Raw genomic sequence first — 16,832 nt, 5'->3', positions numbered from 1 at the left:
TTGGTTTGTTTGTTTTTGTTTTTTTTTTTATCTTGTCCTAGCTCATTCTGGCTGGAGCCCTTCGGATTGCTGACAAGGTGGAGTCGGGGAAGACATCGGTGGTTGTACACTGCAGCGATGGCTGGGACCGGACAGCCCAGCTCACCTCTCTCTCTCTGCTCATGTTAGACGGCTACTACCGAACTATCAGGGGCTTTGAAGTGCTAGTGGAGAAGGAGTGGCTGAGCTTCGGCCACAGATTTCAGCTGGTGAGTCACTAGCCCTTGGAAGGCACTGAACAGAAGGTTGTTGTCCACCCTGGAGGATTTCAAAGGAGTTTAGCCTTTCCTGTGAGAAGTCTCCCAGCTGAACTCACAGAAGAAAGGCGAATGCTGCTGCTATTGTTTTCTGCCTATAATTTCAGTCATCTCTTAACCTCCTTGGAGACAATACTGGTTAGATACGAGGAACAGGTGGTATTAAATCTCTCAGGTACCTGACTGATATGTCATGTTCCCATGCTTAGGCTATAACTAACAGTGTGCTTTGGGTTCAGGATAGGCATTTCTTCTGGGAGTTGGCAGAGACCAGTGGGGTATTTTTTGTCTCTTTCCAGTTCAGTCCATTTTCTGAGACTGCTTGGACACCGCCATCTAACAAATGCCTTGGTATTGAAGAGGCTGCGGAATTTGGTTATGGCTGTGATCTCACATTTTCTTCAGGCACATTTTACTTTTGGGGAGACTTTTAATTGTTTAGGTAAAAGATCAGCAGTTTGAGACTGGACTGAGAGTAGCTCGTGGTTGTGTTGGCAGAGAGGCAGCTTTGTGGACTTGTGACACAGCAGTTTGTTACGGTTTGTGCTGATGGGAATTGAGAGAGCCTTTCAGTAGAATCCCTTCAGTCTTTGTTCCTATTATTTTTGGCTCGTAGCTCTTCTCTTGTGGTCATTTAATTTTGGCAAGGGCTAGAACAAAGTCTGTTTACAGCACACGCAGTGATGGGTTGTGCAGTGAAATGCTCTGAGGAAGCTGAGGAAACTGAGGCATGAAACAACGGAGGTTCTGCTGCAGTAAAACTGTTACCTGGGGTTTGAACAGTGAGTACTTTAGCTTCCCTGTCTCTGCAAAGAAGTTATATTGATTTCCTTTGGTGAGGGGAGAACAGTATCACAGAAGAGGTTACTTTCGTGTTCTTGTTCTGTCTTTGTACGGTACCTAGGACTCCTGGGTGATATATAACCGCTAACGTACTATACTCGTAAGGAACCAGGCCTCACGTGTCTTGGCCACACAGCACGGTCAGGGTTGGAGGCCTCCTTCTGGGGATACTTTCATCACTGCCTCTCGTGAGGTGACGGGAGATGGGCTGGGTTAATGTTTGTACAGCGCTTGGAAGCTGCGAGGTGTTGTGTGACGGTTATCGCCACATGCCGTGCCTGTAGGTAGTGTTTAGATCTAGCACGCTGTACTACTGAAGTAGCCAGGACGACAGCTGCAACTGAAGCAAAAAGCATTCTCTTTTTTTTTTTCCTTCTGAACTTTAGCTATTATCTGAAATCACTGCCAGCATAGCATCTGGAGCCTCTACTCAAACAACTCTTGTTTTAATTTAGCATGAAAATATCCCCATAAAGAAATTTCACTTCAAAGACAAAGGGAATAGCTGTCCTCTACTCTATTACCCACTGATACGGACAAAGCAAAATCAAGACTCATTTGAACCTTCTTAAAGCTGTTGGTAAAGGCTCGGGCAACTGAGAGGAGACCCCGGCAGTTTCCCCATGAAGCCCTGTGCTCCTCATGTTCTTTGTCCTGCTCTGTTTCAGAGAGTTGGCCATGGAGACAAGAATCACGCAGACGCAGATCGCTCTCCTGTCTTCCTCCAGTTCATCGACTGTGTCTGGCAAATGACAAGACAGGTAAATTGCTGGGTGGCACACGTGTCCACAAAGCTGGTGGACCAAGATGTGGAATAATTTCCAAGCTGACCTGCACAGGCCCTTGTTCCTGGGCTTCTACTCTTGTTTTGACTCTGGCAACAAGTTTCTTGGGAGTCTGTTTAGCAAGGAGCCTGAATGCACAAGTGCACAGGAAGGCCACCATGTTTGCTTGCATCAGATTAGCTAGTTAGTGGGTGCTGCTTACCTACATGCTGCTATAATAAATGTGAGCTTGTGAGAGCAACTTGCCTTGCCCTGAAAGAGGGAACAGCTGCCCCACACTTGCCATGGGGCAGGAACAGACACCCTAGCCATCAGTAGCCCACTGAGCCTTCAGAAGCATAAGTGACTTGAGCTGCTAACGTGAGTCTCTAGCATGGTGGGTGCAGGCAGAACCCTGTTGCCTCTGCTCAAGCTGATCCTGTAACCAAACGTGCAGCAAGACAAGCGTTTGCTCCATTTTAACTTCTTCTGAAGGCAGATGTACTGCTCCTGATTCATATGTGATGTACAGGGCTGAGTTCCTCACTTCAGACCAGGCATGGCAGAGGCACAGTTCAGGAGAGATCCCCTGTGGTTGGGAGTTTTTTTCCCCAGGTACGTGGGACCTGGAAGGTTGTTTGTGTCTGCTGTGACACAAAATATCATATGGCAAATGTCAGCCATGGTCAGGCAGTTCACTGAAAAAATTAGGCTCATCATGGATTAAAACGGGTGAATGGAAAAGAAGGATGCCACTATATATGAAGCTCTACTGCATTCAAGCTGAGAAAGACAGAGACTTTACCATCATCACAAGTCACGTTCATCGTGCTCTCCTTGGAGTGCTACAAGCAGGCATCCTGCCCTGCAGCCGGTGAGGTCAGGATGTTGCAGCTGGGGCAGCCTGAGAAGGGTGGTTTGTGAGGGAGGAAGGCCTCTCGCTCTCCTCTCCATCACCCCAGCATTTCTTTGCAGTTCGCTGCATGTATTGTTCCTGACCCTTTGCTGGAGCTTTAGTTCTCCCCGTCTTGGGTCTGATTGTTTCTGCATGGAATGTCAACAGCAAACACAGCCCCTACCCCTCTTCCTCCTGCTGACCTGTGTCGCAGGATGCCTCCCTGCTGTTCCCTCTGGGAAGTGCCATGTTACACACACAGGTTATTTCCATTTGGCCCCGGGAAATTTCCACTTCTTCTTATGCATTATTTCACATGTGCTTCAGCCTTTTGTTCACAGTCTCGTCGTATGGTCCGTTATGAGCGGCGGGCATAGCAGAGCAAGCTTCAACTTGAAGCAGCGCTCAGTGTGTGTAAACACAGCGGTCAGACCCTTCAGACCTCTGGCTTTTGTTCAAAATTCCTCTCTGCACATGTAAAGCAGCTTTCCAAGAGAGAAACTCTTGCTTCTGGAAGGAGCCAATAGATTCTGAATATCCAGCCAGGCAGGGAACAGGGACAGATCCCATTTTAGAAATCAAGACGAGAGGCCAACTCCTTACCGAGATGACAAAGTGGGAGAAAGTTTATTTGCTAGTCCTGTTCTGAAGTCCCAACCTCATTTTCTGGTTCTGTCTGAAGTTTCCTACAGCATTTGAGTTCAATGAGTACTTCCTGATAACCGTCCTGGATCACCTGTACAGCTGTTTGTTTGGGACCTTCCTGTGCAGCAGCGAGCAGCAGAGAGTGAAGGAGGTAAGACGGCTTCTCTCCAAGGTGAAGGCCTGGTACTGTGATTGCTTTACCTGGCCAGATCCTGCTAGAAAAGCTTTTTCAGCACTCAAAGACAGTGGTAGATACAGCTCTGGGTAATGCCAAACCCCTTTCTTAACAGCTGGGACACGAGGTATTTTCCTCTCTGCACAAACTGCTGTCTGTTGGAGACTTTACATTTCAGACCAATAGCATTTCCCTCTGGACAGTCCGAGTGCTTTCAGCATGGCTTTCAGCTAACTCACTGGTGGCTGAACAGCTCCTGGTGTCTCCCAGGTAGTTGGAAATGCAGTTTTTCTTTAACTTTAGTTTAATATGACCTTCTCCGTGGAAGCTGGTAGCATTTTGTCCTCCCTTTTCTTTGAAGTGGTCCCTTTAGGTTGCTTTTAATTACCAAGGATGTGTCGTCATTCTGCACACAGAGGTTACAGCAAGTAACTGGCCTCAATGTGTATTCTTGCTGTGTTTGCCTTTTTCCGGGAGGGGACAGAGCTGCTAGTATTTGGAAGGACGTGCCTCTGGGTCCTGCCACAAACCAGCTCTGCCCTGCACTCTGGTCGAGGTTTGTTTGCCAAGGGAGGAGCATAGAGATGTGTACATTGAGACCCAGTCAGGAATCGGAAGGAAAAGTAGCGGCACTCATTCTGTCCCACCTACCTAAAGATGAAGCATTTTGTCCCCAAAAGGTTGCAGCCTGACATCGCAGAGGTGCATTGAGGACAGTGCTCTGTGGGTCTGAGCTGATTACATTTGATAGCACATCAGTTAAAAAATAAAAAATAAATTAAAAAAATTACTGTAATACAGAAGTGATAGCATTGTACTGCAGTGAAATCAGGGTCCCTGTTTTTCTAGTGTCCACAGTGATTGAGTAATTGTAATTTCCAGAGAAGAAAACCTGCGTGCTGTTTGCATGGGGGTTTTGGGGTGGTTTTTTTTTTAAGGCCTCAGCCGAGCCAAGTACTTAATCTAGAAAGCACTTCAACACTGGCTTCACTGGGACTGTTCACAAGCCTAATTATTCCACTAGATCAGGGCCTAAGTCAAATGTTTTCTTTTTTTCTTTGCAATTAAATACTCCAGCAAGTCCTCCAGGAGCACTTTAAAGATGTGAAGTTTAAGTAAAGCATTGAGAGTTTACATGCCAGTGTCCCCTTGCTCTGCCGACGGCGATTCCTGGTCCGTGTTGGCAGCGGGGTGGGTAGGAGGGGATGTTTCCGTGCCAGGGTGTGTGTGTGCCTGCCTGCATCTGTGCGCTTTGATTACAATAACCACATCAAAAGAACGTTTGTGTTTTGGTTTTTTTTTTAAGGCAACCAGCTCTGTATTAACGACAGGCATATGTCTATGCTGTTATACTTTGTAGATAAATGGGAAATAAAGCCTCCTCCACCCCCTTCCCTTACAGAGCCTTCCAAAAAAGACGGTATCGCTTTGGTCTTACATCAACAGCCAACTGGAAGACTTCACGAACCCCTTGTACGTCAGCTACTCCAACCACGTCCTGTATCCCGTGGCCAGTATGCGCCACCTCGAGCTGTGGGTTGGCTACTACATCCGCTGGAACCCCAGGATGAAACCCCAGGTACCTCTCCTCCAAGGATCCTACTTCTGTTTCTCTTTGCGCTGATACGAATCCTGACATTTTGGAGTTCAAGACCTTTGAAGCACAAGAGTTAATGGACAAACTTACGCTACCACTGCTTAAATCTAAACCCCAAACCCTAAATTCAAATGCAGGGAAATGAAAGAGCAGCGCCTACAGCTGGCTGGTGCGGGTGCTCAGCTGGAGGTTGCTGCCTTGTGAAATCTGCAGGAGCTGAAGATACTCTGCAATTTGGAAAATTTCTCCCTTAAAACATGGGGAAAATAATCTGAATTCTCTCTTCTTTACAAAAGAGCTTAAAACCCTAAGATTTCTTTGGATGTGGGATTCTAGAGAGGAGCTTTGGGGCTGTATTTAGATTAAAGGCAATAGGAACCCAAGCTTGGGCTGCCTGAGGCACGGGGGGTCTGACTGCGACCCTGGCTGTTACGCTCCTGAGCACTGACAGCAGGGAAACTGCTCACCCAGGGCAGGCGCCAGAGACGGGCGGTCCAAGCATGGCCCTCCACGCCGAAATCACTTTTTAATAGGAAGGGACAAAAATTCCTGGATTGACTCAAGTGTCCAACTGCAGTTAACAGAGCTTTGCAAATCTGGGGCATTGGATACAGGGACCCGACAAATGCTTTGTGGTACTAACTGCTTAAGAGTCAGAACTATGTGAAAAAATTTAGATCAATCTGTAGTTTTTTTTTTTTTTTCCCCCCCAAAGCCCTGAATTTATGTCCAGGCTGAGATACCAAGGCCAGTGTCCCCTAGAAATGTCAAAGATTAGAGTTCTGTAATTGTCATCTTTCAAAATAGACACTGCTTTGTTTAGCCACCTTTGCACTACGTGCGGTGGATTGAAAATGAGCATCCCAAGCCAGAGCAACTACTCACTTACCCCTGGGCTGGAGACAACAATCTAGTAAGGTCAGCGACAACATGTTGTAGTTCAGGTTTCCACTTCCATGCTTACCTCCCAGCACTCAGCTACACGTTTTCTTGCAGGAACCTGTCCACAATCGTTACAAGGAGCTTCTTGCCAAGCGGGCTGAGCTGCAGAGGAAAGTGGAGGAACTGCAGAGAGAAATCACCAACCGTTCCACCTCATCCTCGGAGAGAGCTGGCTCTCCCGCACAGTGCGTCGCTCCGGTACAGACAGTTGTATAATACGGACTTTTTTGTGCCAAGTACCTTCCCAGGACCACGGGGGCAGCTTTTCTGAAACCCTCTGGATTTCCAGCGTGGGGTCTGGGAGATGCCAATCTATTTATTTATTTCTTTCCAGGGTAATTTATTAGTACTGTAGCACTAGAGGAAGCTTAAGCAAGAACAAACAAACAAGGCCCCCTATGCAATTAACCTTCTCAGTGGCTAGATTATAATACAAGCTAATTGCACTTGCCACCTAAAGGAAACCTAGAGCTCGCTCTTTGTTCATTTATGTGCTGGAAATCACTTGACTTTAAAGAGAGACCATGCGCTAGAATGAAGTACTGCAAAGGAAAAACAGCTACTCAGAAGTTTGAAGAATCTCCCCTTTGCTAACAAGAAGTAGGGAATCTGACTTTGCTTTGGGGCCTAGAATACAGCTGTGAACTCATGAAACCGTCCCCATCGCCGTGTGAATGAGCGGTTGCCAGCATACTTAGGGACAAGCAGCGACAGCACCTGAAACATATCGCCCTTCGCCTGGCTTGTCCCTTCACCTCGATCATAGGAAGCCATGTAAATGATGCCTTATTTAAGGAAAGGGCAGCTTCTACCAATAAAACATGGTGGTAGAGGAGCAACCTACATCACTTGATGTTGTAGGGCAAAGTTTACTTCCATCTCTGTAACGTTAAGAGTCTCGCTTATGGTTTACATTGGGTGTGCCAGGATGCAACTTAAGCACTTTTATTTCTGAGGGGGGAAGCAGAGCATGGCTCCCTGGGGCTTTCTGCAGCTCCTCTGTCCTCCAGTGCCTCTGACTCATCAGGGAAAAGGTAGTGGAACACCAAGGGGCACGTGTGAACCGCTGGGATCAGTCATTTCACTTGGGTAAGCATCATTAGTGATTTTAATGCTTCTGTGCAGGATCATAGTGGCACACATAAGGTATTTCAGTTTTCTCTTAACTAATGGAAGCAACTGTGCATCAACCAAAGAAGCCTTTCCACGTACGCTGCTAGGTTATTCTGGTTATTTCTGCCTGCTACTCAAGGTTATTCTGGAGAGACTAAAACAGCTTAGCCAGTGTCTCAGCCCTAGGTTTAAGTCTTTTCCCTCATAGCATACTTCAAGAATTAAGTGGCACCTGACTAAACTTAAGTCCAAATTCAATTTTAATACAAAATTTTACTGTAGAAGCAGAGATAAAACACACACTTGGTGAAACAATGACTGCCCCATTGCTCTTCCAAACAGTGAAGTACGGGGTTGTAGGAGATAGGGCTTACAGCGAAGGAAGTTGTCTGCAAGGATCTCTACTCCAGGCTGCTTCTCATCTCCAGGCTAAGAAAGAGGGGCAGGGCCAGGTCTGGGGTCCTGTGTCGCTTTTTTATGACTGGATCCCACCCTGCGGTCACCTCTTTAATACACCCACAGGCATGCTGCTTCGCTCAGCCTCTCTTCCATGACAGAGAAGTCTTTTCCATGACAGAGTAGTCTTTTTTTGAGAGAGCACAAGAGTGGACCAACTCACACGTAAGGAATTGCCTTTCACAAAGCCACACTCCTTCCCAGGCAGTCACAGTAATTTCCCCCTGCAGCCTCCCTTTCCGCCTGCTCTGCTGCAGTCGGTGGCTCAGTACTTCCAGAGAAATCCACGGCCGCCTTCTGACGGAGTGAGTAACAGGCTGTACAGCATCACTGCATTTGTCATAGGGTGGCCTGAGACGTTAGAATCACACAAAGAATCCACACAAAATACCTTCTGAGGGACTTGGATTTGCTTTAAGGTTAAAGGGCAGATCTGCTCTTACGTACAATCACTAGGTAAGATGGTTCATAGCATTACTCTATATTAGCAACTTGACGATGTGTGTATATTTTGTTCCTTGATGAAGGGTGTTTGGTTTCCTTAACACTAATAAAAATTGATAAAAGGGTAAAGTTCCCGTGCTGTTATTTTCAACTATGTGGTTCTCCAAAGGCATTGTAGCACATGCAAGCACTAATAAAATAGCACTGAAAATTTAATATGTCAAATCCAACTCTCTTTCACTCTTCTGCAGATGGTCTTGCAAGATGTTAATGTTCAAACTCTGAAATTCAGAATGACAGGAAAACAAAATTCATCTTTGGACAAGCTTCTCTTATCCTATACAGACCAGTACTAATACAGTACATTGCTTAACTGCTCAATATTACAAAAATACTTTCACAATTAAAAAAAAAAAAAATCAATTTCTGCACTTCATAGTGCATTAGCACAGCAACATCTGTGTAAGAGGAAGAATCACGTTTTCCTATGTAACTCATGTTAAGCCCAAATTCCCTGGGATGATTTGGGATCAACTCAATGCCTGCTCCTTGATGCTCTCACCCCTAGTAGGCTTAATTCCAACTTGGGCACCTCACTCGCTGTATGCAGCACATACGGAGGCTAAAATACTCCTAAGCCCCCATCAGTAAGGAGCCCCATGAGGACAGCCTGAGGTAGCGCTGACGTTAACCCATCTTTGAGCAAGCTGAGCCCCAGAGGTCCTCCCCAAGCAAAATTACTGTGTGTAGTTTCAGCCACTGACTTCTCAGAACCTCCAGGATGAACTGCTCTCCCCGTGGTTACTCTAGCTACCTGATGCCCATGTCTCTAACCTAAATGAAGTTCCAGGGGATGACTCCAAGCTTGGTTAGCAGCTTCTGACTTCTCCCCTCACAGCTGAAACCTTCTGTGCCTCAGATGCAAGGAGGCAAGCAGGGTGGATCACCTACAGATAATTAAAACTCAAATCCCTTCTGCCTGCATTGACCCTATAGAGTTCCCTGCCTGTTCAGCTACAGGCAAGGGTGGACAACTGTGACTCTCCCCTTACTACAGCTTGCCAGCAGCTCATACTCATCGCCCCGACCAGGGAGAGGTCACAGCACCACAACAAGCACACAGGATGGGGCACAGTGCTGCAGCAAACACTGAGTTAGTTCAGCAGAAGTGCAGCTTTCCCCACAATTCATTCAACAGGCAAGCCGGCTTTATTATTTTTCAACTGTATAAATGGGTAATCTGGGTCTTCTATACATTCCATTAATAGGAAATTCTTTACATTATTAACATAATAAATAACATTTACTCAGCTGTGCAAGTCAGAGTGCAAAATGAATTGCACCACTACCAAAGTAGATAGCTCAAAGCACGTATTTTCAAGTTAAAAGCAAGATGCCAGGACTGAATGGCACGATTGAGGCACTTACAGGTTAAAACACAGGTGGTTTATCTCACTCCTTCACCACCCAAAGCCGTGAACTACGAGACAGGACATTATCCCCTATCCTACAGCTTTTTCATAAAGTAAGATTTCTGTAGAAAAATTTCACTCTTCAGACTTGAAAAAGAATTCAATCAATCATTAAGCAAAATAATTTAGAAAAGTTATTTTGCTCCTTTTTTGAGTATTCAAACATCCATTGCCATTAATGCTGACCAATGCAGCGTAGCAGAACAAGAGCGAGGAAAGCTGTATGAGGAGAGCTCCACAGAACACCTTGAAGAGGGTTTACCTGTTCTCCCGTAGGCACTCTGGGAGTCTGCGGAATTGCAGCTCACACGGAACAGAACCGACAAAAGCCCCTACCGCAGCATCGTTTTTCCAACAAGCTGTATCTCGAGAAGCCTCCCAATGCGCGGTTCGACAATGGCGTGACATCACACTGGTATTTCATGCACACCAACCCACGTAAGTGTGCAGGGCTTGGTGTGCTGAAAGAAAATGGAGGGACTGCTGGAACCATAACACGAAGGGAACTGGTAGAGACCTATGGTTAGATTCACTGCCCGGGTACCTTAAAAACAGAATGTGTTTTAAGCTAGACCATAATACATACAATCAAACCCAGGGATGGAGAATGAAGGGCCTCTATTTCAAAAGTGCACTTAGCATACAGTAGTCTCTTTCACATAGCAAGGAAGGCAGCTGCTTTATATCCCGAATGTGAGAATGTTTGAGCAGGATGGTTCCAGAACATTCCTGCAGAACAGTCAGTAGTCCCAGCTGATATCATCTTTCTGCAGTGAAGTCTGTAAGGTCTGCATGTCTCGCAACAACTGAAGGTTTTTCCGACTCTTCTCTCCAGGTTTCACTTTGATGGGACCAGCATTCTTTCCTTTTGTGGTTACAGTAGTTGTTACTTTAACCTCACTAACAGGGAACCTGCTGGCTTTTATTTGTTTAGCAGAAGTCTTTTTGGCCTTGCATTCTCTCTTAAGTCTCTCTAGCTGAAAGAGAAGCCCAAAGAAAAACATTAAGCAGTGACCTTGTTTCAGTTTATGTTGGGCAATTCTTCCAGACAGCTGAAATATCCCACCACTTATCTTACCCAGCTAAGCAAATGGATGCTCCCAAGTCACCCTGAATAATAAATATTTTATTTTCCTTACACAGCATTGCTATATTCACATCTTTAGAACTGTGTTCAGCTTATAGTCTGAACTACTGGGTCGTCTCTTTAAAAACTGACAAGTTCATTATGGGCGAATATCTCCATTAGGAATGTCATAGAAAAAGTTATATATGGCAAAAATTTGATTTGTCACTGTTAGCATCCAGTGATTAAGAAGAAAAAAAAAAAGAGAAAATAAATTTTTCTACATATGTACTAGTGATTTTATTAGCTAGTCACTGTCAGAGATGGGGGTTTAAAAAGCATACCCAACCTCTGCTGAGGTGAAGAGCTGGTATCCACACACAGCCCTATAAACCACAGCTTGTAAGACTCAGTACTCGGCAACAAAGACTGAGCTGGCATAAGCCTGAATGGGGAACTGGACAGTCTGAGGTACAGACACATTCATGCTCCAAAACCCCAAAACCAGCGGCTTGTATAGTTCCCCTCTCTTCAGGTAGTGGTGCTCCTTCCTCCTACTTCATATAGCATGCAGCAATTTTCCTAAATCTTGACTCTTAAAACTTTTGCCAATAGCTAGTGAGAAGCCTCACTATATGCAGAAGCATTGCTATTGGGAAGTACTACACACGTGTTCCTCTGCAACAGTCCCTCTGAAGATCCTAAGAGATCAAAAGTGAGTAATGATTCTAACCAAAAACATTTCACCTGTCCTTTCTGGATGTCAGCAGCAGTGCTCTCAGTACGTATTTTGTGTGTAAATTATGTCAGGTGAGGGTGAATCTTGGTTCATATGAACTGAGCCAGATTAAACACATGGGGTTAAGCTCTTTGGAAGAAATTCACTAAAATGAATGAAGATTAGAGAAAATAGGGAATCAGTAGGTCTTATAAGCTTTGAATGAACAGGTTACACTATTCAAAACAATTTGAAAGCTGTTTTAAACTGAAACAGATACTTCATGTGTTATAAAATGCAAATCAAAACATAAATAGGTCATTTACTCCAGGCAAAGGAGAACCGTTAAAAGATTCAGGGGGCGAGAGGAGTGTAAAATGTAATGCAAGAACAGACGTGAAAGCTCTGCCCAGGACAGAATGGACAGCAGGAAGAAGGGTGACACGGTAAGACAGGAAGGATACTTCTGCAGAAATACTGCAACAGAAAGATGGAGCTACGCAGACTAACTTTGGGACATCAAAGCTACAGCTAGGCACTACTGCTCTACAGTAGTTATTTCTGCTTTATTCAATTGCTGCTAGATTAAGATATAACATAAAAAAAAAAATTTAAGACAGCAACTCTACAGAACCATGAACATAGTCAAAGTTACTCACCTGCAAGCGATGCCTCTGGACTTTGCTGATCTGGTCTGCCTTTGCTTCCATCTTTCGCACCAATGCCTCAAGTTCCCTCTCCAGATCTTCCCTCGCTGCAATGGTTGGGGCTTCCCGGACAAGCTTTGACAGCTGTTGGTGATCACTGGCATGGAATTCAGACAGAACAAAGCCTGCATCAGACTCCCTTGGCTTCTAGCGCTCGTACACCCAGTTCAGAAATAACACTTCTAGGAAACCATAGCATCAGCAGCCAGACCTGTTCAACGTGCTGTTAACAAACCAGTAAGAACAGTCTGGCTGGTTAGCAGCATTATTACAGTAGCACGTCTTGGCGGCAGGCGGCTGCAACATTAAGTCCCAATAACATAAGTAGCTTCAAACTTCAAATCACACACTCAAAATGACCAGATAATCCCCTGAGGGCATGATTTCAGCACTCATACAGTTATTTGTTTGTGTATCCGTATCTACTGCAGTTGTGCAGTAGGTTAACAATTCATGTTCTGTTAACCAGGACAAGCAGAACGACGAGTAAAGCTGTCATTTAATGGAGTCTTTGTCCACTGCATCAGAGGCTGTTACCACACTGCTCCCCTACCCCTTACGAGTTCAATACTCCTGCATACGAACACAGGGATGGAGTCCAGACTGTTCATCAGAATCTCTCTTTAACCACAAGGAGAAATGAAAGCCTCCGCAGCCAGTATAACAAAGAGATTATATGCTGGAGACTTCCTAAAACTCCTTTCTTGGGGAAAACCTTCCAACTTTAAAGCAAAGGGCAAAATTATAAAGCATGTACATTCATAATCTGGAATAGAGAATATGCCAAACTCACAAATTCATCTGTCCAAATTCATCTTGTAAAGTCAACAACACTTCTGAGAGCTCTTCCTGGGATGAAGAAGAGTCCTTTGGCAGAGATGACTTTCTGCTTTTGTCAGCAGGATGACCAGTACTGACGGGTTTTACTAGTGGAGTATCATTTACCACACGACTGTTACACAAAGCTTTCGTGTGTTGTTTCATCAGGTGTAGGACATGTTGCACATTGGCACCAACTGAATGACTGGGACTGGTAGACTGGAAGGAAAAGTAAAAGAGATTTCTTTAAAATGGCATTGTCAACAACCTACTTGGTAAGAATGGAGAACATTTAAAAACAATAACATTTTTGATTTGCTGCCAAGAATCTATTTTTTGTTTGAATAAATATGCACCAACAAGAACAGCTTGAACAACAGCATAGAGAGGACCCATTTTTGGAAATGCCAGTTGTCAGCATTTAAGGCTGGACTGGCACTGTTTTAGCCAAACCAGGACACCAGTTCACCAAGTCAGCGATATTCAACAAGCCTTTTGAAGACAAAACTGGAATAAAAGAGGCAAAGAAAATTAAGTGATCTGACCACTGGATGTCAGGAGTGCACCAAGCCAAAGCCACTTTAGCGGCTGCAGCTACGGAGCATTAAGCTTTGGAATTAAGCAGCTCACCTTCCCAGCTACAAAGGGTACATCCCCCAGACACAGTCTGTAATGGGGCTGCGTAGTGAGATGGCTTGTAAGAGAGCATTTCTGGAAAAAAAAAAAAAAAAAAAAAGAGAGAAATGTTTATCAAAGATGGCACTACAGCAAACCCGTTTTCCCTTTGCTTTGTAATAAAAGAGGCAATCTACCTCCTGACTGCATGCACACCCCCTCATTTAACTCCTCAGTAATTGCCCTTCTCTTCCCCCCCATGTTACCTTCTCTGGCTGCTTAGTTTTTTTCCTGGGTTTTCTTGCTTTTGGAGAAAGCAATGGTGATGCTGCTTGAATCAGTAGTCTGTTGGTTTCCAGGCCTGTCTGAAGCTTTAATTGAGGGAATAAGGGGAGTTACTAGAATTATACTAATAGATAATCAGAGACAGAGTAAGCTGAGAATTTCAAAACAAGAATTTTTAAAATACAGGTTCTCTGAAAGCATAGGCTGCAAGTTTTTAGGATGCTTTTGCAGTCCAAGGTCAATTTAAACATTAAATAAGAATACTTCCTCTGGTAGCACTACTCATCACTAATCCTAGTGAGTCATAGACTTAGTCTTACTGCATTACTCCCATGCAGGCAAGTGCCAAAACATCAGCTGCGCTTTACATCTGACAAAATATTAGGGAAGTCGAGCCACTCAACCCTGCTCAATTGATCCTGTGGCACATAGTTAACAGACAACTATTCTTTCTGTTCTATTAAATTTGACAGTAAAAAAGCACCAGACCACCTATTGGAAGAGTTAAGATTAGGATTCTCACTGTCAACAGTGAGCTCTACACACTTCGCTGTTCCTTCCAAGAGGAAGCTATGGCATGGCTTTAGAAATCATTTCCTAACCATTCTCAACTAGAAGCATTCACAGAACAATTATTCATGATTAATTTGAGACACCCTTCCCCGTACACCCCTGCCCCCAACTCATGGCAAAGGTTAATGCTAGAGCCTAACGCGTTACCTACATGCTCCTTCAGCATATCATGAACATTTAATGAACACAACATTTCAAGGTTAGGAGAAGACCAGTGTCCTTATTGGCTCATAACCAATAGTATGTTGCCTCTTTTTTGCCTCCTTCTACAATATTTCTATTTACAATTATGAACAAGGGAGCATGCTTGTTGACCTTGATCTATTTAAAGCAGAAATCCTCATACATCCTCAACTATGAATCAATCAGTCTGAATTTCTACTCCTCTTTTCCAATTAGCTTCTTTTATTGAAGAAATCAAGCTTCAGTGCACAGCTGCTGTTAGAAAAAGGTTTCCAAAAAGCTCAGAGAACTTCAGAACATTTGGCACCTCGGACAGGACAAAGGAAAAAAAACAAACCTCAAACTAAAACAAGGTTTTCATTATTCTATATATGGGGGGCACTTTCAGCAAGTTTAGTTGAAAAGTTGATGGAAAGGAAGAGCTAATTACAGTGCATACCAGTACAAAAGAAATTTCCTGTTGGTTACCTCAGCTGCTTTTTCCTGAACAAGCTTCCTCGCGTGTTCTTCCTCCTGAAGCTTCTGTTCCAGCTCTTTCATTTTTTTCTAGTCAAAGTTGAATAAAAATAACAGCATTACTAATGAAACAATTATTTTTTTCCTGAAGCCTACAATACTGAGAGCTTGAGCAGAAGTGTATGAGTTCAACTTATGACTTAAAGCTGAGTGAAGACTTCAGCATTAGAATGATTGCTGACGTTTTGTCTGTATAAGCATAAATACAGCAGTCAAGTGCTTATGCTTAAAACTTACATCAATTTTTCTATTTTTACTTCCACAATTGGTATCTGAATTGAAGTCACAGCCTACAGAGCAAACAATACACAAGGCTGTCTTTCTCTTTGGTTGTAAAAAATACCCTAGAAAGTAGGTTGTTTTGTGTGCATTATCCTGAAAGATTTTGTACTAAGGGCTACAAAGGTCTATCATGTATCATTATAAGCTGAGAGAAGACTCACTTTATTTAGACCGCTAATGGTATTTTTGCTAATATCTGTAACGTAAGCTCTTAGAAGAGAGGAATTTTTGAACATCTAGCCACCTTCCTAATAAAGAAGAAGCAGGAAAGTTTCTATGATGCCTCTGAGATATCTTGAAGCAAAACTGAAGTGATTCCATCTTTTTATGGTAAAAAGATGTAAGACCTCTTTTGAAAGTCCTTTTCAAAGAAAAGAGTTAAGGGGAAAGGCACACATTTCTTTGTAAACCCTCCAACAAGATGAAAACCTTGTTTAAACAGGATACACTTAAACTCCCAATGTCAAAGTTATTTGATAACTTTCTGATTTTATACAGCAGAGTGAAAAAAGGATCCAGAGCTCCAGGACACACAAAACAATTTCCCTTCTCTTCCCCCAAAGGCCGATTATTCACAGAGCCACTAATCAAACTTAAGGCAGAAAAGCATGCAATTCAAAGTAATAGCTATATTTGTACACTTCTGTTTGTTTATAAACCCGCTACACTGATAGTAAATATTTCAATTCTGCTTTACTTAAGCATTAACTGCAAAATTAATGTAACCAGCTGTTATAAAAAGGTGTTAAAAGGCAAAACCTTGGATAAACATTAAAGACAAAGGTACTACGTAAAGGAACCAACTTTTTCTGTTGAATAAAAGAATCCTTTTGACTTTTTTTTTTTTTTAATTCAAATACAATATATTCCAGGTAACTTAAAATCATCTTCTGCCCTTTACAGTACACAGCACAATTCTTGATTTCCATGTGGTCAGTCTCACAAAAATCTTTGTTTAACCTGTTAAGTATGACAGAATTTTTAATATGAAAATACTGAAGCAAATCTCTTTTTAAACTGAAGACTGACATGAAGCTGGGCCAATGCTTTTATACTGAAATGAAGGAGTATTCACTCAGCCAGCATTTAGCTGCAGTGTGCAGCTCAAACTGCACAGCAAGAGTGTATCTTACTGTGTTATCAGCGATAGACTCTTAGAAATTATCTATCCAAGTTATATTCCCAAATGAAAATTTTTTTCTTGCTTATAGAAGAAAGTATTACATGGATTACTGCTCCACCACTGCGAGGGAGAGGCCAGAGGGCCAGCTAACAGCAAACACAGACGCTTCCCAGCCATGCTGCCCAGCATGTAAGGTAGCACGGCACAGAATTTTAAGCACGCTGCATGTCAGCACGGGGCTGCCTCAAACACTCTGCTCAGTCACCAGTAGCCACTGCAAAAAATTTCAATTAAAAAAAAGAA

At 43.6% G+C, this 16,832-nt stretch overlaps 2 protein-coding genes across 2 annotated transcripts; one reads left to right on the top strand and one right to left on the bottom strand.

Moving 5' to 3' along the window:
- Nucleotides 1-41: 41 nt before the first annotated feature.
- On the top strand, nucleotides 42-6,745 carry LOC104156623 (myotubularin-related protein 2; the record flags this gene model as incomplete). The annotated part of the gene is made up of 5 exons (XM_009696908.1): nucleotides 42-248; nucleotides 1,808-1,900; nucleotides 3,481-3,594; nucleotides 5,021-5,197; nucleotides 6,212-6,745. Coding segments are annotated over 5 exons (753 nt in total), but the record flags the coding sequence as incomplete, so codon positions are not given.
- Nucleotides 6,746-10,382: 3,637 nt separating this feature from the next.
- Nucleotides 10,383-15,154, bottom strand: CEP57 (centrosomal protein 57kDa; the record flags this gene model as incomplete). The annotated part of the gene is made up of 6 exons (XM_009696907.1): nucleotides 10,383-10,619; nucleotides 12,086-12,230; nucleotides 12,927-13,171; nucleotides 13,583-13,663; nucleotides 13,834-13,938; nucleotides 15,077-15,154. Coding segments are annotated over 6 exons (891 nt in total), but the record flags the coding sequence as incomplete, so codon positions are not given.
- Between the last annotated feature and the right edge of the window lie 1,678 nt (nucleotides 15,155-16,832).

This window comes from Cariama cristata, unplaced genomic scaffold, assembly GCF_000690535.1.
Source record: "Cariama cristata isolate BGI_N322 unplaced genomic scaffold, ASM69053v1 scaffold13123, whole genome shotgun sequence".
Taxonomy (NCBI): domain Eukaryota; kingdom Metazoa; phylum Chordata; class Aves; order Cariamiformes; family Cariamidae; genus Cariama; species Cariama cristata.
The sequence above is the reverse complement of the archived record's forward strand: the minus strand, read 5'-3'. Positions and strand labels throughout refer to the sequence as shown.